Raw genomic sequence first — 23483 nt, 5'->3', positions numbered from 1 at the left:
CATTTCCTCTACACTCAGACACTTTGAAGTGTCGATGTTGTGGGATACAGAGAGACCTGTGTATACTAATGTGCTGATTGCCTTTTACTGATATCTTTACAAAGGGAAAGTGTCTCTGGTTGCTCTGCAACTGGAGTTAGAAATCCCCATTCCACACCGATATGATTGGGAATCTGTTGGAATTCAGACACAGTCCCCTGAGTATTCCTTGATGGGCGATTTGTGGGCAGTCAATTTGATAGACAAGGGCAAAACATGCTAAGTCAATAATGAATAGCCGTGCTGCACTGAGGCATAGCTAACATTTGTATATACAGACTCATTTGATTTGTCATGTACATTTCAACAAACGTGTGTGTGTGTGTGTGTGTGTGTGTGTGTGTGTGTAGGTCATTCACTGTCCCTCAGGTTGTGGCATGTTGATGCATCTTTAGATATTTTATTTTTGTTGTTTGTAGGAGTATTTTTGATTTTGAGAGCTCATTAACCAATCTGGCCCGAGCGCCCCCATCGGCGGGGGCAACGCATGCATCCAAAAATTAATCCACTCATAACGTGCACTCATCAGTAACGAATATAATGATGCCGCATACCTGCTCAAACGGCAGCTCCTGCGCTACAAAGTCATCTCAGCTGTTTGTACACACTCCAAACACAACATATGACAACGCTACGTATAATACCAAGTAACACAATTGATATAGCACCCCCTAGGCAGTCCCACTTGCCACATTTATGCCAATAACGTTTTGAAAAATGAATCCAATGCCAACACCAGTTAGCTCAGGAGATCGCTAGCGACCAGACGTTTTTTTTTCACATTCCGCTATGACACAGCCTCGCAGTTTTACTTACAAAACAAAGCCATCATCATAATCCGCATAATCGATCACATCATAAACCAGCTCTTTACTTTGAGATGTTCTGCAGCAAAACAAAAAATTAATCCGTTCATGTTTACTATCTATCTGCGCAGTGGACGCCCCTCTGTGTGGATTCAAAGCTGGCGCTGCCGTCGTGTGCCTGCTAGCGGAAGGGGCAGGGTTATACGTCTCAGCAAATCGGATTTGAGAAATTTGACACTCGGGTAGTTTTTATTTTATGATTGGCTAACGGATTCTGCCATTCAAAGTCACATTAGGTTGTTTCAACAGAGCAGGCTGTGACGCGTCTATGGAACGTTCATTGGGTCAAATCGGCCCTTCACACAGGCTGTAAGGCACTGGAAGAAGAAAAAACTGGAATTCAGACGATAAAATCCCATGGATGCCAAACTGCTGCATATGGATAGATTGAATACTATTAGTGATAAAAGAAGTGAAATATATAATTATATAGTATATAAAATTACAATGAAACAGCTGGAACAAAATTACATTTTGGTTGACCTCGTTTGACCTCTCCGTACTAGATCAAGATGTACTAGATAAAGCTTCACTATATCAAAGTAAAACTTTGTTTAGAGACCCTCAACATATAGTTCTATGATCTGGGAGAGCTGGAAAGCTTGGATCTACATGATTTTTATTAAGGAAATATCCTGAAATTGCTTTTTTTTCCAGTCGAAAATTAGAATTTTCAATTTGTGCTGTGTGCCATCTTAATCTACTCTTAACCAGTAACATATATACTGATAATTACACATATCAACACATCTCACAAGTTTTAGGGTTATTTTAATACCAAAAGTATTAAAATAGCGTACCAAAAGTATTAAAATAGCCCTTACAGTTGCAACGCTACACTCATTATCGTATGGGTATGCTATGCGGCCTAAAAATCGTTCTAGGGTCCAAAAGGTTTTAAATTCTTTGAAAACTGGGATTACAGACGTGAATTTGTCCAAATAAATGTTCCTTATTTCATTGAATGTTTTACATTTTTACTTTTTATTTGCTTCCTCTCACAGACAGACAAACATTCACACGTTACCAACAGTTGACTATCACACTACTCCAGCCAAGTGTGGACCTCTGCTTCTGGTAATCTTGTTTGGTAATTTTATTTGCCAAGAGGGGACTTGCATACTGGTACTGTCTCTACTCGTTCTATCACCTATTAAGTGTTTGTTTACCACAAAGACTTTCTATCTTCCTTTCTTTCAAAAATTGACAATTTAATTTTAATATTATCAATACATAAACAACTCACTGTGATACAAATAATAGCATATAATCATGCCCACTTTAATTGAGAATAATTAATGTGTTACCTGCAAATCAGATGTAACTTCGCTCCATGCACTAATACACACACACACACACACACACACACACACACACACTGCTTCCTGCTTTGATATCCCCATGCCATCCGCACTTTTCAGTACTTGATGCGCAGAGCGCGGCAGCACCGTATCCCAGCACTCCCTCCCTCTCTCTCTCTCTCTCTCTCTCTCTCTCTCTCTCTCTCTCTCTCTCTCTCTCGTATGCCTCTAGGCGCTGCCTCATTTCCCCCGAGGAGTGGTGCAACTCCTTGCCAATTCTTGCCAATCCATCAGTGAGTGTTTTCCAAACCACCCCCCACCCCAAACCCCCGGGGCTCAAAATGCGCCAGCACCAGTTTTTTTCTCATTCCTACTGTCAGACGGACTCTTACAGCAAAGGAGCAAACCACAATGACAGAAGCAACACATATAAATGCTCATCCTATCATCAATTTTGACTCTGATGAAGACACAGTGGGTTTTGAAACGTCTATTTGCACAATTAAAGGCCTTCAAATCAATCAGTGTCCTCCAGTCCCTTTCTTTTCCCTTGGAAGTTCTCTGTCCTTGAGAACAGGCCCAGTTCCAGAAAACTTAGGGTGCGTCTGAAATTAGTGGGTGTGCACTAGTTATACAGCAATGAAAATTTGGTGAAGACGACAAGTTAGTAATGCGCATTAATGTGACATAAATGTATACAGATGAGGGAGAGGAGCTCAGTGTATCATAGGAAGTCCTCCAGCAGTCTAGGCCTGTAGTAGCATATCTAGGCCTGGTCCGAGGAAAATCTGACCCAGCTCTAACTATAAACCTGACCCAGCTATAAGCTTAATCAAAAAGGAAAGTCTTACAGGGTTTTTTTCTGAAGCAGCTTTTTTAAAAATCTTACAGTCTGCATTACCAACATGCATCTTGGCCAATCAGTTAATCTCAGCTCCAAAACTCAGTCAAACCACCAAAACACTTCATACATGTCTCAAAATGAGCTCATTCGACCCAAACAATAGCAACAATTGTCACTCAAAATATTATATTATTATAAATATATATTTAAGTTTTAAAGACTTTTTACATCAGTATTTCACTAGCAAAGAGGAATAACACCTTTTCACTTTATTGACTGTACTGAAATATATGTAACAATAATGAATCAGAAATGCAGAAATTTGCTTAAATATCTTTTATTTTCTATATATCCTAGCGTAAAGTAATTTACTTGTGCAAAATTAAGATTTGAAACAAAATTAAAAACAAATTCCTGAAATTCCAAATCTCTCAGAAAGAGGCCGTGGTTTAAAACATGGTCAATAATTGTGGCCCTTATCTCATCATAGATCACAGCTCTTGGTCTTTGGTCTTCCTCTCCTTTGTCCTCCACACATTCTCCCTCTCTCTGCCACTATTCTGTCCCCACCAACCGTTCTTCATCCATGTTTTCAGACTGAATCATTGTGAAGCCGTCGTCTTTTGTCTTATTAATATATTTCAATATGGTTACTTCAGAAAATCATAAAATTTGCCAGTATTCTGTTTTGAATATGTTTTAAGAGTTTCAAAAACAGTGTATTAGCATTTGAAAAATGTGCTGCAAATACATAGTGTCAAGTATGAATGAGAAATGAGTTCATGGATTTTGGAAATTGTGCTCCTTGAATACATTTAGTTTGAAAGCAATGAAAAAGGATTTGGTTCACATGGTCTGTGAAAATAGTTTGGACAATGTGACTTTAGTTTTGACTAATGCATGTTAGCCATCGAAAATAAAACAACTGTAAGCCGATTCTTAAATATGGTGGGGCTATAGGCTATCAGAGAGCTTACCAAACAAAATGATGTAACTACAGAGAAAAAACAAATAACACAACTAATTGATTTCTACAGGGAATGCATTGGCAATGGTTTGACGAATACCACTAAACACAAAAATCAGATCGAGTTCTACAAAGAAAAAAGATTCACTGCATATTATATGACTTAACTGCATTTGATACGTTCACTGAGTCATTTCTGAATCGTCAATCTAGGGTGATGCTGCTCTTATACCGGCAAATTAAATGGTAATATAATATTAGAAAACTGCAGAGAAAAAAGAATATAAGATACAATTATTGGAAAAAAAATGTATATAGCCAATGTTTATTTTTTGTTTTTGATCATGATATGATATGTGCCATGATACAGATAATTTTCGTTGGTAATATCAAAACTTAATCAAGGATAGGGGAAGACTCAGCACCACGGGCAGCTTCTCTCGCTATCTCTCTCCCTCTCGCTCTCTATCTCTCTCCCTCTCCCTCTATCTCGCTCCCTCTCCTTCTCCCTCTCTCTCCATCTCTCTCTCCGTCTTTCTTCCGGGCGCACACTCGGCAGCTGGCTTCGATACAGCTCCTCCCTCCTGTGTGGTGGCTTTCCTGACTAAAGATCCTTGGACGTGAACAGTTTCGCTGAAGAGCACTTTCTCCCCTCCAAACAACCGGACGGACAAACGAGGCGTCAGTTATTCTTTATCGACCTGAGAGAAGGGAGTTAAGGTGTCGGATAAGGTCTCCTACGGTCTTTCACTCCCCCAAATCTCTGTCAGCAATGGAGACTTGGGCTGGCTTCTGCCCAGGCTTACACTTATCTCTGGGTATCTGGGTGGTGATAACCGCTCAAACCCTACAAAATGCCAAGGCGGAGATAACTTGCGCATCTTGTGCGTCGCCAGTTCAACTTCACGTGGAAGAATTAAAGCTGGGTATGAGCACTGACCCGACAGAGGATCTGGACACCCTAAAAAACATCCGAATAGAGTTTAGGGAACTCGCGGTTACCGACCAAAATACTGGAGTGGACGCCGACCATGATGCAGACGTTTCTCTCGAGGATCTTCCCCAGTTCCATCAACATGTCAGTTTGGATGGAGTGGGCGCAAAGGAAGATGCATCGGGGTCCAGTGAATTAAGTCACCGCGGCAGTGATAGGGCAGGGGAGCCCAAGAAGAGTGAGGATGCTGCCCTTCGAAGAGCGAAGAGAAGCAGTCCTCAGTTTTCCGAGTTCAGTGAGAACGGGCGGACCGGCCGGACTGACATGGATGCAGGCGCTCCGGAGGATCGGGGCTCATTGTTTGACGGACACAAGCACGGCAGGTCCGAGGTCAGATGGAACAGGGATGAAGCGAGAGGGAATAACCGGCAGGATGAACCCAAACTCACCAGCAGCACTTTCTCTCTGAGTGGGGACTCTGCGCATAACCACGCGGTGGTTTACTGGTCTGGACAAAACAGCAGCGTAAGTAACCATGTTTTTTTTTTCATCTATATATTATGCTGCTTTTTTACGAATCCACATTCCGAATGAACAAAGTGACTTGAGCAGGTGGGTGATCAAAAACTCCGTGACGCACAGAGCGGAGACTTTGTGCTCTGTCGTGCCGCTGAGTTGCGGTTCACTGTTAACAGGTGCACTGGAAGCTACAGATGCGCTCCGACGCACACTATTCCCTAAATGCCAGACTTTTGCACCGACTGTGAACTGTATGGTCGCGACCTTTGACTCTCCTAGAAATTAGCACGAACTCACTCTCTGTTATGTCCTTTATTTTCCTATTTAATCACATTATGCATCCACACCTGTTTCTATCCGTGCATGGTCTGAAAGCCGTGCATTTTGTCTATTATATTTAGTTTGTAGTAAATTATAGCTTTCGTGGGAAAATATTTCAGAAATAATTGCACCGAATTAGAGATATGCGAATCCATGATTCATACCGCCCTAATGATGCGAGGGTTTTCATCCGAACTAATTGATTTGAGAAAGAGTAAGTCATACATTATTGCTCTCCATTGAGCAATCCCTTTAATTCTGAAGATGTTGCATTGATCATATATATATATATATAAATGTGTGTGTGTGTGTGTGTGTGTGTGTGTGTGTGTGTGTGTGTGTGTGTGTACAGAAGGACATCATGCAGTATTTTGTGTGTCACAATAACTGTCCAGGTCAAACACAGCATCAACCTGCTGTCTTTAGATGTGTAAATCCGTACAGCAGTAAATAGTAGCACTTCCTCCTCTCTAAAATGACACTGACCACATTCCGGCCCGTTTTGCAAATTAAATGGATGAAAATCCTTCCCCTCTTACACAAGGGGGTCCTCATAGGAAGAGAATAATGAGACAAAATGAATCAAAGTCATTTACACAACCATGCAAGCTCACAGAGAGCCGATGGGCTCTTCTTTGTGGTTTCACAAGCTTAATTTGTTGTTGTGGCTGCTCCTCTCGCTTTATTCCATCTGAAAAAAAAAAATCCCGCATATTCAGTCTTGTCTGAGCTGATTATGACACGGTGCATGAACTTGTTTTTTTATCCTGCAGTGAAGACTGAGGCACTGTGAGGGGAACATGTTGGTGTGTGCTCACACTCGTGTGTGTGTGTGTGTGTGTGTGACTGCATGAATGTGTGCTGGATGGAGAGGGTGAAGAGGTTATTTTGTGCCGCTGCCCCCTCAGCTTCAAATCTTTAATAATTATCTTGAAGAATGAGGGCTTTATTTCAAAGTCTTTTCTTCTTTCGTGGCAAAGCAAGGGAAGTCAGGCCCGGCCTCGAGAGCATCCTCAAGAGAGGAGATCTGCTACTTAATCTTCATTGGCCATTGGTACTTGTCCTGGTGATGAATGGAGTACAGAGAGATTGAGCTTGAAGTCTTCTAACTTAACTGCAGCAGTAGTCAAGTTGGAGTAAGAGTGAGGGGCTGAATAAACGGGATGACTAGCTGGTTAGATGGATGACCAGCTTGGTTCAGCCACTGTAACCTTCACTGTCTATTCACCTTCCATTGCAGGCTTTGTGTGTCCTTTCATTTTTCCTGTGACTGTACTATAGAAACCATCCTCACCAAAATGACAACCCCAAGACCAACATGATGACTCAGGTGGTTTAAAGTGTCTTACCAAACAACCAACATTTGAACATAAATACCACTGGTTCTATTCCAGTGGGGGACATTTGTTGCAAGACATACGCTAAAAATGCCCCAAAATAATCATCATATAACTTCCTTTAAAAAAAACGTTGGTTAAGTTTTGCTAAGGAAGGTTGGTTGGGTGTACAAAGCGTCCGAGGATTAGGCCTGTCAAAGTAACTTATTTTGTTGGACAATATATTTTCCCACAAATAATAATAATAATCGTTAATAATAAACAATATTATCATCAAACATCCTTTTTGACCAGTTGTGACAGCCCTAGTTTCTATCCTAAGCCAAGTAGTATTAGTTGCCTAAATGAAACAGTGACTAAAGAGCTACCATATCAGAAATGGCTCAGATGGGCTGGTTTTGTAAGACAATGACATACAGCGTTAGTTAAACTTGATGTTATTTGCACTTTTCATTTTGGTAGAAAATGACAGACTTATTGGATAGGTGTTAGTCATGTGGCCTATTCCACTGACTTTTAGTCAAGATACCAAACTCCGACCTGCTCAACCATTGCATTCTTCTGGACTAAATATTTGGAATACAGTAAATGTAAATTAATCTCAGATGTGGGCTGACTGGTTTGCTGTCAGTTGACTGCCACTAAATCGGCCATACATTCACAACCTCTTGGTTCTAGACACTTTCTGCCACCCTTATTTCAGTCAGATTGGTCGGCCGTGTCTTGTACTGTGACTACCTCTGGGAGGACTTGACGCTGCTGTGGGTTCCCTGGGGGGGAATGGTGTGTCCTCTGAGGCGTGTACACAAGGCTAATGCACTCTCACTGTCTCTCTGTACCTGTCCAAATAGCTGTCTCTACCCCCACCCCCTGCCTCTCTATCTCTGTGCCTGTCGTTGTGTCTTCATGTCTCTGCCTCAGGCTTACGCAGGTCCAATGCCTTAACATTAGATATTAACTGAGAATGTAGATGTTTCAATGTTGAGACTAACTGCTGTTGGGATGCTTCAGTGAAATTATGCCCATGAATATAATAAATGACGAAGTGACCATAGACCATAAAGCAGGATATGCTTTAGGGCGGGGCTACCTTGTGATTGACAGGTCAATACCACGGCGTTGTCACTTTTGGTTCCAAAGAAACAAGATGGCGCTGGCCAACAATCTGAACTCGAGGCTTCAAACCAGCAGTGCACAAAACAATGGGTGATGTCACGGTGACTACATCCACGTGGCACTCTCTTTGGAGGGTGGGTGAGGAAAATTAAGACGGTGCCTGCATGAGCTCGACTTGAGTGGTCTTTTATATTCATGAGAACTGATGCAGGCACAGGTCAGTCATATCTGGCAAGTCATCAATAGAGCTGTGTGTGTTTGAAATCCCTCTTGAGGACTGGAGGAACACACGCAGACTCTCAGTAGTGGTTTCTGATGGTAAAAATGTCTTGCAGCAAAAACACACATGTTTCGGGAATGTGTCAGTCCCTAAAGCTGAAGACCGGAAAAATGCCATTCTCCCATTTGTTACAGGATGTCTTTTGAAACACAATCAATACATTTTGTAAGAATCTGACATCTTGCAAAAAAGATGTTTTCGAATACATTATCAACCCCGCTGGCTGCTATGTGCATGTCATGGTCATCAGTATATGTAGCATCCATAGTATAGAAAGAGCCCAGAGACTCGCCAACAAGGACAGAGCCCTGGGTAGTATTTCCATCCATAGTGTCTGCAGCCAGGGTACATGATTTAGGATGTAGGGCCATGTCTTGTTCCCACTCACTTTCCATCAACCCATCTCACTCCTCAGCCTAAATTACTGATGGTGATACATTATAAAGTTGTTTTTTTTCTTCTCTCACTCCTCTGCTCTGGAGCAAAAAGAAAGAGGAAAACAAAAGAGTCTATCATCAATAATGAAACCCTTCCAGCGGGCCGTTTCTCCCTTATCCCTCGATCTCTCCTCCCTCCTCTAATTAGTGTCTACAGATTTTTTCCCTATCCTTTGTTTTTGTTTTTTTGCATTGGGAGAATGATTTGGTGGCAAGAACCCATGTGCCTCAAAACATGAATGGAGAATCTGTCTTGAACTGGCCTTGAGAGCTAAACCCTTGGCTGCAGTGAGGGGTTGGGCTGAGGCTCGCTCTTGACCTACTGATTTCATGCAGTGTGCTCTTAAAAGCATGATATGTCACTTTATGCTTACACTGTAATGCCTAAGCTTTCAAATTCCATGTGTAGGATGAGTAAGATAATGTATGGTAGGTAATTTCATCTCTGCTAGCGTAACGTGTAGTGCTGATCTCTGCCTTGCAGAATAAAAAGCCTTGTTTGCACAAAGGTTTTTGTGTGGGAAGCAGTATAGCTAACCACATCATTTTAAGTAAAATACAAGCAACATTAAAGAACAGGATATTAGACGAGGACATACAGCGATCAAAAGCACCCATCACTGCATACACAAAAATCCAGCTCTTTCCTTTAAAAAGGAAGTTAACCAGGTCAGCACAATTTGAGATTGCATTCTATAACTCCTTTTAAAGGTCACCGGATGCACTTGAAAGTGTCACATAATGTTAAAACTGTCCTCAGCGCTCGGCACAGAAACGCCACGGCATTAAGGAAGCCATTCAGGAAGCCATCCAATCAGGATGCATTGCACCTGCTGCTGCAGCACAACGCGGATCTTGGATCACATCAAGCTGCTAAAAGCTTTGAAGCTATGAGCACGTGCATAGTGGGAACCCAGCCGGTCGGACAAGAGGCTTTAAGGCTGCGTTCGCCAAACCTAATGGCCTCGTTATGTTCCCTGTATGATTGCCACGGTGGCAGAGGCACTGATGGAAGCCACCTCGCTACGACTTCAGAGAGCTGAGTATAATCATACGCTTGGCCACTGATCCTGTTCGCCAGTGCAAGGGTGCTGACATTATCTGTGAGTGTGAGGTAGAGAGAAGTGTGTGTGTTAATTACATTGGTACACCCCAGTGTCAAATTTAATTTAGTTTCATTTCTGTTCTATTAAATGCCTTTTTCCCATCTGGGGTACTCAGAGAATGCAGGGGACCACCTTTCCCGGGCAGCACGTCTTCTTCTCACTGTCTTCCTCTTGATGCACAACACATGTGGACTGATTTAAAACTGAGATGTCAGTTTGAGAGTTCAAAGTCCCTGAGGCAAAGTGCATCTTGACCTTATCCACATTTTATTTTATTGTTATTCTTTTTTTTCTGAGCCAAGTGCGATACTTTGTAATGTTGATGTCCCTCGCCATTTCCAAAACATGAACTAGCCGGGCCCAGCGGGCCGGGGCGATGAGAACGTAATAATAATGTCAGACCACAGAGAAGCGATAGGCCGCACGCCTCTCTCTCTCTCTCTCTCTCTCTCTCTCTCTCTCTCTCTCTCTCTCTCTCTCTCTCTCTCTCTCTCTCTCTCTCTCTCTCTCTCTCTCTCTCTGCCCTCCTTCAGCAGACACTGTCCCTCCCATGCATTGATACATCTTATACTAGGTCACAAAATCACAGGCACCCAGAGACATACTTGAACGGGCACAGACACAAAGTCGCACACACGCGCACACACACGCCCTCAATCATTCTCAGTATCACGTCTCACTCTCGGTCGGAGCGAATGGTGTCGTGCCTGGAGGAGGTTGTCACTGATGGAGACTAATGTTGACACATAACACCCCTGGGACCTGCACTCAATTAACACATTGTCTAATTAAAGTGATCTACTGGTTTATCTATGAGAGATTGAAAGTGGCTGTAAAATGGGTCCACGCCGCATTAACTTTACAATCAGAACTGCTGCTTTATTTCTATTTGGATTTTAATGGAGATAACCTGCCTAAACACCCCCCCATTACCAAATGGATTGTGTGAGCATCTTTCATTGATGGCGGCGGGAGGTAGATGCTCATGATTTTTGGATTTCTATTTCCTGTTAATACCTCTCTCAAGTTGCACAAAATACTCCAGCAGCGGCCGTACGTGACTGAACTTCTGACTGTCCATAGTATATGGCGTGAAACTCAGCTTGAAAAGTGCCCTTTAAATAAATCATCCCACAACCGTATATACAGTTCAAAGTAATTTTGCCTCCCCCCAAGGTTTGCGCTTACTTCCTTAGAATGGGAATCACATTTAATTTCCATCAAACAGTTATTGTCTCTCATTTACTCATCCTCCATGCTGAGCTGCTTTTATAATTCTAATGACGCCGTTGAGAGTTGTTTGAATTGTTTGACGGGTATGGTACTAATATAAGCCTGTTTTATGAAGGAGATTGTAAGTGGTCATGGATATCAATGAATTATTAATCCTCTTGTATAGGTGTTTTCTGTGAGGGTGGAGCTTTCCCTGAAACAGAAAGCACAGTGCTCTCACATAATCCTGCAGAGGAAAATACTGTGCAGCGTAAGATAGGCCGAGGTGAAAAGGTATCGCTAACGATCCCTTTAGTTACTCAATGAACAGAGGTGATACTCACACTGCCAGACTGTGGCATTTCATTCCCCCTGAAACCCCGGGATATAAAGATATGCACTCATGCTAAATGCTTCTAGTTCAGACTTGTGTTGACACATTTGCGTGGTACACATGGAGGCTGTATTTTGTGGCGATGGTGTATTGGGCTGCGTTACAATCAGGGTGTATTTGCCGGAGGGGGTGATGGGGGGCTTCCCCCCTCTGGTCTATGTTATTTTATTTTTGTATTGAAGTTCATAAATAATCCTCTGGCATGCCTAGGTGAGTAGTGCTATCCAATAGTACTTAAGGAGCCATTTAGTTTTGTTAAATTAGCATTTGACCTTTTGTTTTGTTGTATATGATCACATCCCTTGTATCTCCGCATGAGGAAATGCTAAGGCAAGAGTGAACATTTTAAAAATGTATTTAAAATATTCCCTCAAAAGTCCCCAATGATTCTGTAATTGTTACCTTAACAGCAGCTTAATAGGATCACTGCGATTTGTGATTTATTTTCATGAAGCAAAACATTTAAAAAACGTTGTTTTCACTAATCCCACCCTGATTAAAATGGCGAAACTTGTCCGGCTCTTGAAAGTAATTCACACCATTCTGACACAACCTCAACTTCAATCAAAAACAAATATGACCTGGTGCTATGTTCAAAAGCTACAAAACACGCAAGTGGACCTTAAGGAGCCTTGGAACGGCTGTTTCCAAAGTCAAAATTGAGTTGTGAAGTTTAACTTTTAAAGAGACACTATATAACTGAGGAAACCTAAAAGTGGAAACGTCTTTTATATTGATCAATTCCTCTGTGAGCAGCAGCTGATATTATCAACCTAAAGATATATTATGCTATGTAACTGATATTACTTTCAGTTTGCTCATTTGACGACCCTTCTCTACGTTTGCTACTTTGCACTTTTTAGTAACATTATCTCCACATTGTCTCTTCAGCTGAAGCTACATGGGTTGCTTCAAGCCAAGATGGACGAGAAGTCCTTAAATTAGTCAGAAATGTAGAAAGTTTCAAAAAAGGTTCCATGAAAACTGGTCATACTTGACCTTGAGTGGAGATTGCTTTGTCTAAAAGAAAGAAAAAAAAGTTGACAAAAGTAGCATTTATTACATCACTGTTTCTGCTGATTCCATGACAGCATTTTCTATTTTTCTGGTTGTATTCTATGTTGTTTCAGCTGATAATTGCTTTCAAGGATCTTTGAGATTTGGCACCAGGATCTGACAACAAACGTTGGCCACCTGTAATCTAGTTTGTTTAACTAATAAACAGACGAATGAGGTAGTTGCTAGTCAGCGTCAGTCTGTTTCTGGTGCCGAGGGGATGGGAGGAGACTGAATTCAAATCCACTTGCTTCTGTTTGCTGCAAGGTATGACTGCATTTCTGGAAACGAGACTGCAGTTGCAGATGCTCTGCTTCAAAATGAGACCAAACAACAGACTGGTGAGGCTTGTTTTTAGCATGGTCAATTGCTGGAGACGCCTTTTGCTAATGAAACAGCCATTGATCACCACAAGAAGAGTGAGGAGTCAGCAGTCAATGATGGTAGAATTTTTTTTTTTAATTATATCATAAAACACAAAAGTATCAGGGTCCAGTAGTATGAGAGATTAACCGTGGACAGACACACATGCACACACACACACACACACACACACACACACACACACACACACACACACGCCCTCTTTTATTCATTTCCTCAGGGGGAATTTGTTTGTAGTAAGTAAACAAGTCGAAATATAAAAACCTCAGCAAAAAAAAACTGCTGCAAATAGATATGTAATCATAAACAGTTAACCAATAATGAAAAGTAAAAGATGACGTCTCCTCTGCTTTACATAAACCTCAAAGGCTTTTCTTGCAGCTGTAATAAAGTCATCCCCAAGCGGCCCCGCTTCGACCCTCACCGCTTGTTTTCCCTCTTCCTCTGTTTGTTCCCACATTTTATTCATGGTGTAGGAGGTTTAAGGTTGTACTGAATACAAGCAGTAATGTTGAGTAATGAGTGGTAACAGGCGTGTAACTAAATAAATACCCTTAGTCGGACACTTTTTACGTGCTCCAGCTTGTGAGCCTCTTTTTGCCTGCGTCAACAGCCCGGTGTTTTTTCTGCAGTGTGGCTCGTCGTGCTGAGAGCGCACATAAAAAGGCAGCATCGATGAGGGCTTGTTCTTTTTTAATGTAACACTTTATCACCTTTTCTTGTCATAGTTGTAATGAAGCCTCTTGAATATTTACCCACATTGTTGTGTATGTTGTTGATCAAAAGTGCATTTAGTCTTCCGGGACCTGGCACATCACACTGCAGGCTATTTCTCACCCCGAAGTAGAAGCTTAAACCTTCTAAATCCCAGTAATTCTCAGTGAAGGTAGCCACAGTGCTGGCCCAGTCCTGTCATAGAGAGACTGATAGTGGGCCTCTACAATCAATGGTGCTCAGTATCATTCCTGGTGTGTCACATGCCTTCAAGCTACAGCGAAAATAAGGCAGGTACCAGTTCAGACACAGTGAGACTTTTTTTGGGTGCTGTATTTCCTTGTGGTTTAGGGACTTTTATGACATTAACGATAAATCAGATGACGATAATGTGGCAGTGGCCAGTTGACGTTGCATTTCAATCTTAGTTATTTAAGCCAAACCATGACGTTTTCTAAACCCTGACCAATAGTTTTGTTGCCTAAACCTGACAGCCCTGGTTTCACATTGTTAACTTTGGGTTAATTAAATAACCACACTCAAACCTTCGGCATCAAGATGCTACACAAAAAGGGGGGCAAAATATGACGAGTGGGGATGAGATCACATTGGAACCATTGACAGCAGTATTTGATAGAAATAAAAACTGAAAAAGTGAATATTAGATTTGCATTCAGTCAGATGGCTAGAAACATGACTCCAACTAGATGCTACTGTCTTTCAGAATTCTAATTTTGCTTTGTCAACACATGTCATGCCTATTAAGCTAATTGATTGGATTAATGTAGTGTTCACTGGATGCCCAAGTATGCAATGGTTTGCACACACACACACACACTCGGCACAAATGGCTCCTATTGACTCACACAGCACGTTAGCGACGGTAGCCTTATGCCAAAGCCCTTTTAATTGTGACACATTATCACAGATCTGTCACAATATAATAGCAGGAGCATGGGCCTATAGGCTTGACCTTTTCAGAATCATGACAGAAAAAAATAGAGGAAACCTGTAAAATGCCAACATCGATGCGCACATCTTTATTCTAGAAACACCTGGATCCACCACTGAGTATGTTCAGTGGTGATCTAGTCATTTGGCAACCGATGACATAACGTGCGGGGTTCATTATGTCTGGGCCAATAATACAACAATGCTTGCGTAGTCTGGGTTGACCATCGCTGTCCCTTTAACAATGAATACGTTATTGTGTAATCTTCAAAAGTAAGTCAGTTATATAAAGTTTTATGAATTATGAATAATGGCCCATTTTCAATGTGTGGTCTGTCCGGACAATATCAATTATCTTGAAGGGGATGGATCTCATTCCAGTGCCTGATTTTAAACATGTCAGTGTAAAGACATAACGAAATTTAAATGAGGCCACTCAATTTGAAGCAATGATTTGTTGCACAGAGAGTGCTCTCATTATGCATACTCATTATGTATCTATACATTCAGCATAGAGCACATGGATTCAGAATCTGATATAATAACTGAGGGGTTATTAAAACAACTGACCTGGTTGTTTTCCTGCTCACAGTGTTTATTATTCAAAGACGATATCACGCTGATAAGTGCTGGGAATGCAGATAGGAAAGTGGAGGCTGTGTATGATTATTAACATTCGTCGAGGTGAGGCCACCAGTGAAGGCATCGATACATTATCCAGACCAGTGAGATGGATGAGGGAAGAGGGGGCCCGAGGAAAACTAGGCCTTGTTGGGAACACACAGAGTAGCATGCAGCTCTGAAGAAACCCAGCCCAGGTAATTATCACGTTGCACCACTTAAATACAAATGAACGTGCTTTCTCACAGCGGAGAGCAGTTTAATCAAGTGTGTTTGTGTGCATCTGTGTGTGTGTTTTTGTGTTTGTCCTCTGCCTGTTCCTGTAGGCGTCTCCTGTTTTTTGTTTTTTTTCGGTGGCTCTTTACACTTTTCCTGCAACACAGCATAGCACTCGCACTCAGTCGGTCATTTTAATGCACAAGTGACCGTTTTGTATGTTCTCGTCAAACAACTGTTCCTCTCAGCCCAGCGCTGTGTTTCCCACCGGCATCCAGCCTGTAGCAAAAGGAAGCCGACTCTTACCGTTGTTCCTGTGGTCCCTCGTTTGCTGCCGCCTGCCTGCCGGCTGCTCCTCAGGCAGTGCCTTTGTCCATCACTAGAGGGAGTGGGTAGCCTAAAGAATAATGAAGTGTAATATAAGCTGCAGGACAGGAGGACAGAGGGAGAAGTAGAGCGAGAGGAAGAGACCACTGATTATTCATTACCCTTACTTTAGAGCTTTAGCCACATTGTGCCCTGTACAGCTCCAATGCACAAGGATGCTAAATGCTAAATAGGCTGCACACTGTATATGTAGAGTGTAGCTGAGCTGGATTGGTGCCACTGGACAAATCCTGCAAAGACAAATGTCACGCTATTCGGCAGATAAAACGATTCTGTGATTGTGACTGAAATTAAGTCATATGGTGTTTACTCTGTGTCTGTCTTTGTGTGTGATGAGAGAGGGCATGGGGAGGTATACAGAGTCAGATAGATGGATCATTTAGTGATGAAGAGACACGGCCGTTCCCATGGACTCACGCAAAGCAGCTAGTTCAGCGCATGCTAAATATTACAGTGCATCTCAAATCTCTTCCCTCTGTTGCTCAGAAGTAGATCGGGCCCTGCTCGTCTCTCCCAGCTGCAGCCTGAGCCTGTTTGCTGCCCTTTCACAGCTCACTTGCCACACATGAAAATGTTTATGTGGCCCTAATTGAATTTGAAGCTACATGGTTTACCAGATAGAAAAGCATTTGTCGAGCAGGCTGCTACAAGGGAGATAATCCCGCTAGTAGAGATTTCTCACTTGCATCGCTCTGCTTTTAAGGAGCTTTAGTTTTAGCCATCACTTGGAGAGGGAATTTAGGTGGAGCCAAATCTTAGCAGCTGTGTGCCTCGAGAAGCTGTGGTCTCAGGTCTCAGTCATTTCATTAATTTTCCCTAAAGAGAGATGCAAAGAGTGAAAAGCCTGAGTAGAACAAATGGGAAAGGAAGTCGGATGGATCAAACAAACTTAGGACTTTGTCCCATGTAAAACCAAATCAATGTGGACTCATTTTACCTGTGTTTTGTCATGTGACTTACCTATGTCACTAACGCCAATTATGTAACAAACGTGGTTATTTTCACCCAAACCACAACCTTTCCTAAAACAAACATAAAGACAAAGTAAACCAAGGTTGGAAGTGTATTTGAAAAATACATAGCATGCATTTAATGATCAGAAACTGTACGTTTCCTGTGTATGCAGAAGTTTATTTTGAAAAAAAACACTATGCATGTAACAAGCAGAGACTGTCGATAAAGATGAAGCATGAGAGAACTTTCATACTTCCTAGAGGATAAACTTTTCAGTTTTGACCCACCTTGAAAATGCTAGTGAAAATCATGTTCCAGAGACGAAGAAGCAGAAACAAAATGATTAGTCAATTAATAATATTTTAGTAGGCACGTGAGTGACTAGATATAGGCAGATACAGCAGTCAAACAAGAGAAAAAGTTGTGGTGGGATTCCGTCCTTGGCCAGTGGGGCCCCAGATGTGGAATTTACTACTTGACTATCTGTGGGCTGTTTTATTTTTAGGATCTTCGTGCTTTGCCTCCTGACACATGAGTGACAGGAAAGGAGAAAGAGAGAGGGGAGGATGTGATGAAGGTTGCATCGTACTTTTAAACACATGAAATGATGGTTGCCTGTTTTCATTGCAGCAGTGAGATCATCATATAGATTGAAGATCTATTGCTGTGAGAAGGTAACAGTGTGCAGAATCATTAGTTATCTCAACATGCAATAGTGATGCTTTTTGTATAGAATGTGATCATTTGAGCCATCATTCCATCTGCATGCAAAATGTATCATAGCTAGGGCTACAGCTATAGATCATTTATCATTCCATCGATTAGTCCGATAAAACCAATACCAACAAGAAGAGAACATTAAGAACAACCATTTAAAGAATTTGAAAAATTCCAAATGTTATCCTTTTATTGTCATACACAACTTAAGTTAATTATGTATTATAATCTGCTTAGAGCTAATATTAAGAATTATAACATCTCTAATATCTATTTATGTGGCTATGAAAACATCTCCTTCAAACAACTGGATTTATTATAGTTTCTCACCATAAAATATTCTTTTAAGATTACATTTGAACACATCATGATAACCTTATCGTCACCAAAAAGTCATTTTTACTGAACAGAGCTTGAATACATCATAATGTCACTCAACAGGACCTCTGTCAATGTTACCAAAGCGTTAGCTCCCTTATTTAGTCAAGCAGGACTGTGCCGCAAACTGGCTGCTAACAGCTAACGTTACCTCGCACTCTTCCTGCCAATTTCAACGCAGATGTGTTGTTCAATAACGTGGGTGTGGGTTGGGGGTCATTTCAGCCCTAATCATAGCAGAATAATATTGGCATATTTTGCATCCTGTCTGCCATGTCTTAATCTCCTGTGCATAGACTGTCAATACAGAAGTGGGAGAAGCCTTCCAATATATCCCTGTGATATGACTTATCATGTCGTCGCCATGCCAACCTCGACACGCATGAGTCACTCCTGCAACTTGAGGCGGCTGAGTTGTCAACACAAGGTCAAAAGGTCAGAGGAAGCGCGGTCACCTCCCTCCTGCCTGCACACAGACTGATGGGCCCCCAGAGCAAGGGCTGATATAGGAGGGGAGACTGGTGACGGGTCAAACCAATCAATGACACAGAGGGAAGTGACACAACTAAAACTGCTTAATTAATGATTCTGTAAGTTTGGGCAAGCATTGCGACCTAGTTGTGCGTGGACATTTAAATTTAAATCTTCCCCATTTGGTAATAGAGCAATTTCATCTCTCAGTACAGTTAATGTGTAATTTCATTTTTTTCCAGTAATGGTAATATTCTCAAATGGACTGAATTACTGCAACGCATCCACAAACATGTTCAGTGACTGAATGAGAATGAAACCCTGCCAAAGCAAGAACCCATCTCAGCACTTTAGTTGAATCAGCATCTAGTTAGTAGCTCTGAAACATTTTGTGATAATAGTGGATTTGGTAGAAATTCAGTGAGTGTCTACCCACCTGTGCATAATTGCAGGTGCAAACGTAGTGCCGGTGTCACAGTATTCAACACAAGACCAGGTACTTTGCAAAGCCTCCTGGAGAAAATATAATACTGTTAGCGTACAGACAGGTTCTGTCAGAAGGAGTTGCACCTTTCATTTCAACAGCCTTGACAACAACACATTGACACACAAACAGACAAGTCACTGTTGAATTTAGATGTGTGGTACATTGTTATAGGTTTTTACGGCGGGTTAGGTAATAATGAGTGGGACAGAAAATGACAAATGTCTATGTCAGCACGGAAAAGGAGAATGTTGACAAGCGTGATATTTGAGTGTTTTAAAGATATTTGTTGGGACGCAGGACACCTATCTTGAAACCGGAACGTCTGGTCACCGTAGTACACATGCGCTCACGTTGTCAAATTAAAAAAAATCTCTATTTTCTTATCAGTTGGATAGCCAGTAGCCTTGATCCGTTACATTCTATATTCCTGTCGCTGCTTGGGTCTGCAGGATGAGGGGGGGGGCCTGCGGAATCCATTTGAAAGAATCTAAATACATGGGAGCCCAGGGAGCATCATTTTTTGCTCTGCTGCATCGAGTCATCATGGAGTGGGTAATTCAGCCGAGTGGAAAGTGTTCCATCAGGAGGCAGACAAAGAGCGTGCCAACATGCCGAGCTCCCACTCAAACTCAAGCTATAGATGCAACATTGAGATGAGATTATAGATAATTACAGCAGGAGCATGACTGGAAGCAGTCTGAAATAAGTGCAAAGGGAACGTAGGAATATCTAATAACTGTTGTTATCCATAGTATATTGATTCTGTATTTGACTCCATCATTTTATTTGAAGTTTTCCATTCCACTGTAATACGTGTGCAATATTTTCTGCAAGGCTTTGTGTAGGTGTGTGTTGTGCACATGTATGTGTGGTCGGCGTAGATAGCACACTCACAGTTTCTCTGTTATAGAGAGTGACATGCAGTGTGGGTGGATTCACAATTCGGACCATATCTGCTCCTCAGGCTCTGATGCACATGGTGGGGGCTGGGACCGAAATTACTGAAATAGCCCACTCTAAAATGTTCTGCGCCCCTCTGGGGCTGCAACAGTAGGAGGGGAACTTCTCTTAGCGTTGCAGTGTGTTGCAGTAGGATAGAGTTAAGCCTGAGAAACTGTATAGAGTTAACTGTAAAGTTGACACTGTGGCGCTATCGCCGCAGTGTCTGGGTGTGTTAAGATGTCACCACTTTAAGGCCAGTTAGCAGCAGACAGAGCTTGGGCAGGTAGGGACCGTGCCGGGACCCCTGGGAATTATGTTTATTCAAAGAGAGAAGATTTGTGTTGAGGGGCAATGGCTTTCTACCCCTGAAGGGAACACTATAACTCCTACAACAAGCAAGCACCGCAAGCATCCTTTAAGTTCTACATTCAATATAGTTTTACTGTAAGATGCTTGTACTTCACGTGAGTGCATCCATTTTATACACACACACACACACACACACACACACACACACACACACACACACACACACACACGTACATACAAAATGGCAAAAGATTGCTGAAAAAATATATTGACACGCCATTAGTTGGTGCCACTGACTAACTTGCATTATTATGTGTTGCAGAGGCAATTATGAAGTGTAAATACATAAAGTGAGATTTAAAAGAGAGAGCACATTTAGGAGAGCGTAATACATGTACTTGTATCCCTTGTAAATACCATTATTAATGCCATATCTGGTCAATCAGCTAATGTTCACCAAAACACCAATTTCTATCACATGCACAGATTCCAAAAGGCCTAAGCGGCGGCATATGTTTCCCTAAATTAAAGGCCTGTGAGAGCATGTGAATTGGCTGCACTCTCAGCGACTCCCCAGATGGATGGAGATTTCCCCGAGGACAGGAATTTAAACCATCTTCTCTGCTCCTCCACCTCCTCCTCTCCTCTAAGGGTCCTTCTGTCTATTACAGATACCCTGGTCTCACTTTGTGACCTTGAGAGGATATCTCTTTCTCCATTAGACACATATAATATTCTCTTCCATCCATCCTCAAAAGGCACTGGCCTAACCTCAGGGAAAGTGACATTTAACCCTCGTCCGAGGGACATTTTACTTTGGCAGATCTATCTTTAGAGGCGCGTTTAGTTCAGTTTTTGGATCATTTCATCCCTGAGTTAGAACACTTTGAAGAAATTAGCGTTTTCAAAACATTGACATCAAACGTGAATTTAAATACGTAGTTGATGAATCCACAGCCTTGCCTCTGGCACTCAGGAAGTTCATTTCTTGCTCCCAAGAAATTAAAATCTCCCCAGAAGTCATGGTTACATAGCAATTAAAAACAAAGCATTTATTCCCGGTGGTCTAATATTAAACCCTGGGAGGTACGCCCCTGTTATATATTTGTTCCAGCCCTGTGGGAGGCAATTAGAGATCTAGCTCTGTTTTAGATTCATGGTCATCCACATGCACTCAGACGTGATTTATTGGTATGTACAAACAAATGGCGTAAATCCTGATTAGTAAACAGCCTGTGTGGCGACGACGTCTGAAACATCCCAGTGAGGATGGGGGATGGCAGAGCTCCCACGGCAATTTCTCTTTAGGTCTGGCAGCCCTATGGCAGCCATGGGCTGTGTCTCTGTAAATCCAGTGTGGATGAGGGATGAATGCTGATCAATAAGAGTACTGCATTAAAACGGTCAGTCCCAAAGAAGATGGCTGCCATTCCTTCCTTACACAGATATGAAACAGCTGTGTGAGCTCTGCTGCCATGTTTAAACAACAGTATTACTTCATTTCATGATTCTTATATAATGGGAAGTTGTCATTGCAGACTGATTCTGTAAAAGAAATAAAACAAAAATAACACAATGAGATGACAAAAATCTGTGGAATAGCCCAGACTATACAAGAACGGTTGTGTAGGTTGTGATCTCAAGCTGATTCAAATTGGACCATGTGCAAATGGAATTCAAATCTATGTGACATAGACCTTATGCATGGGCTGTGACAGATATGTACATACGTTTAGGAGGTGTTTCTATGACTTGCAGGATGGGTTTTGTCAAGTGAGGTACACATGGAATATTAGATTGGTCTGTAGAGCTGTGACAGAACGGACCCTGACCAATTCGGTGCCTTAGGCCAGACCCTTGGCTAAGCCCCTCCTTTTGCATCCCTGGGCCCCAAAGGGCTTTGGCGTTTTTGACATAACAGTATATTTTAATCGTATCACGTTTCATCGTCACTGTCATTCACATACTCACTCACTTGCTCACTCACTCAAGTCAGTCTAAGTGTGGCTAGTATTAAAAACAGAATAAGTAAGAAAAAGTAAGGTATGATTTAAAAAAAAAATTCTCCCGTCATTTGGATTGATGGGCCCCTAGCATACACCTATATCCAGGGCCAGCTCTGAGTCGTTTCCTGAGAAATTTCCATAACTCTGTCATAGCAATCTACAATACCCATGAGCCTCCTCCGCAAGAGAAAACAGTGCTGCCGTTGCTGAATTCATCCAAATTGACTCCGGATCTAATAAATGAACCATGCAACACAAAACCACGTTTGCTGCATGGATTGTATTATCACGTTTCTACAAAGCATAATCTTTTGCTCTTCACTTTAATCTTTTCCACTCGACTTTTGTGGCAGCCTGATAATCAGACTGAATTCTTTGTTTCACTTCAGTCTGTTTCTATTCGAAATACTGAATAAATCTGGAAATGGGCAGCGATAGGGAGGTCTGGAATCAGGCTACACTAGCAGTGCACACACACCATAATTTGAAGCTAGGCCATCAAAGCATTGGAAATGCTCCATCCTTGCAATGTATCCTCATACAACAAGTTGTATGAGATCTTACCAAAGTTCATTGTTATTTTCTGTGCGTTTTTCTACAAATGTCCAACTATGCGAGTGATGAATGCACCTGGACAAGCCCTTACCTTGTTTAGGACACAAAAATCCTTGGTGAGGTTTAGGAAAAGATGTTTGAGTTAAAATAAGTAGGTTTGAAATTCTTGCTTAAGTTTAAGCAAAACAACTACTTAGTTGGTTGGTGTCACAGCATACTCCTCGGTGAAAGTCCTTTGTTTTGGACCAGCCATCCACCCTTACCACCTCGCTGCATGGACTTTGTCGCACCTTAATCTTTACGCAGGTATTGCTACAAACAGGATAGGAGAACAGCCTGAACTGTGCACCTTATATTGTTTGTGCAGAAAATTACCCTAGACGCTGCCCCAAAAAACCCTCCCACAAACTTGATTAAATCTTCCACTGTCAATAAATAATATTTCATTATCAATTCAGTAAACTCTCTCTCTGCTAATTGAACAACAGTTGTTATGTATAGCCTGTATTTTGTCCATATTATTAGAAAAGTGTTGTTCGATTTTGAATGTGATGGAAAACCTTGGAGTCAAAAAGTTTGAACATTCCCTTTTTTTACTTTTGAAAAAAAATGGAATCCTTTATGATGGAGCTGACATTCTCATTTGACCTAAGGTTAGAAGA

At 41.8% G+C, this 23483-nt stretch overlaps 1 protein-coding gene across 1 annotated transcript in view; it reads left to right on the top strand.

The window, feature by feature from the left end:
- The first annotated feature begins 4625 nt into the window (after window positions 1-4625).
- The window catches only part of sorcs3a (sortilin related VPS10 domain containing receptor 3a), a 232958-nt gene continuing 214100 nt past the window's right edge, over window positions 4626-23483 (top strand). The window contains exon 1 of the mRNA XM_068726990.1: window positions 4626-5476. Coding sequence (XP_068583091.1) covers window positions 4790-5476 — 687 coding nt within the window. The 5' untranslated portion in view covers window positions 4626-4789. The remainder of the gene's footprint in view (window positions 5477-23483) is intronic.

The sequence above is a fragment of the Cebidichthys violaceus genome, unplaced genomic scaffold, assembly GCF_023349555.1.
Source record: "Cebidichthys violaceus isolate CVI_PGR_0920_01 unplaced genomic scaffold, fCebVio1.0.p SCAF_4, whole genome shotgun sequence".
Classification (NCBI taxonomy): Eukaryota; Metazoa; Chordata; class Actinopteri; order Perciformes; family Stichaeidae; genus Cebidichthys; species Cebidichthys violaceus.
This window is presented reverse-complemented; position numbering and strand designations above follow the sequence as displayed.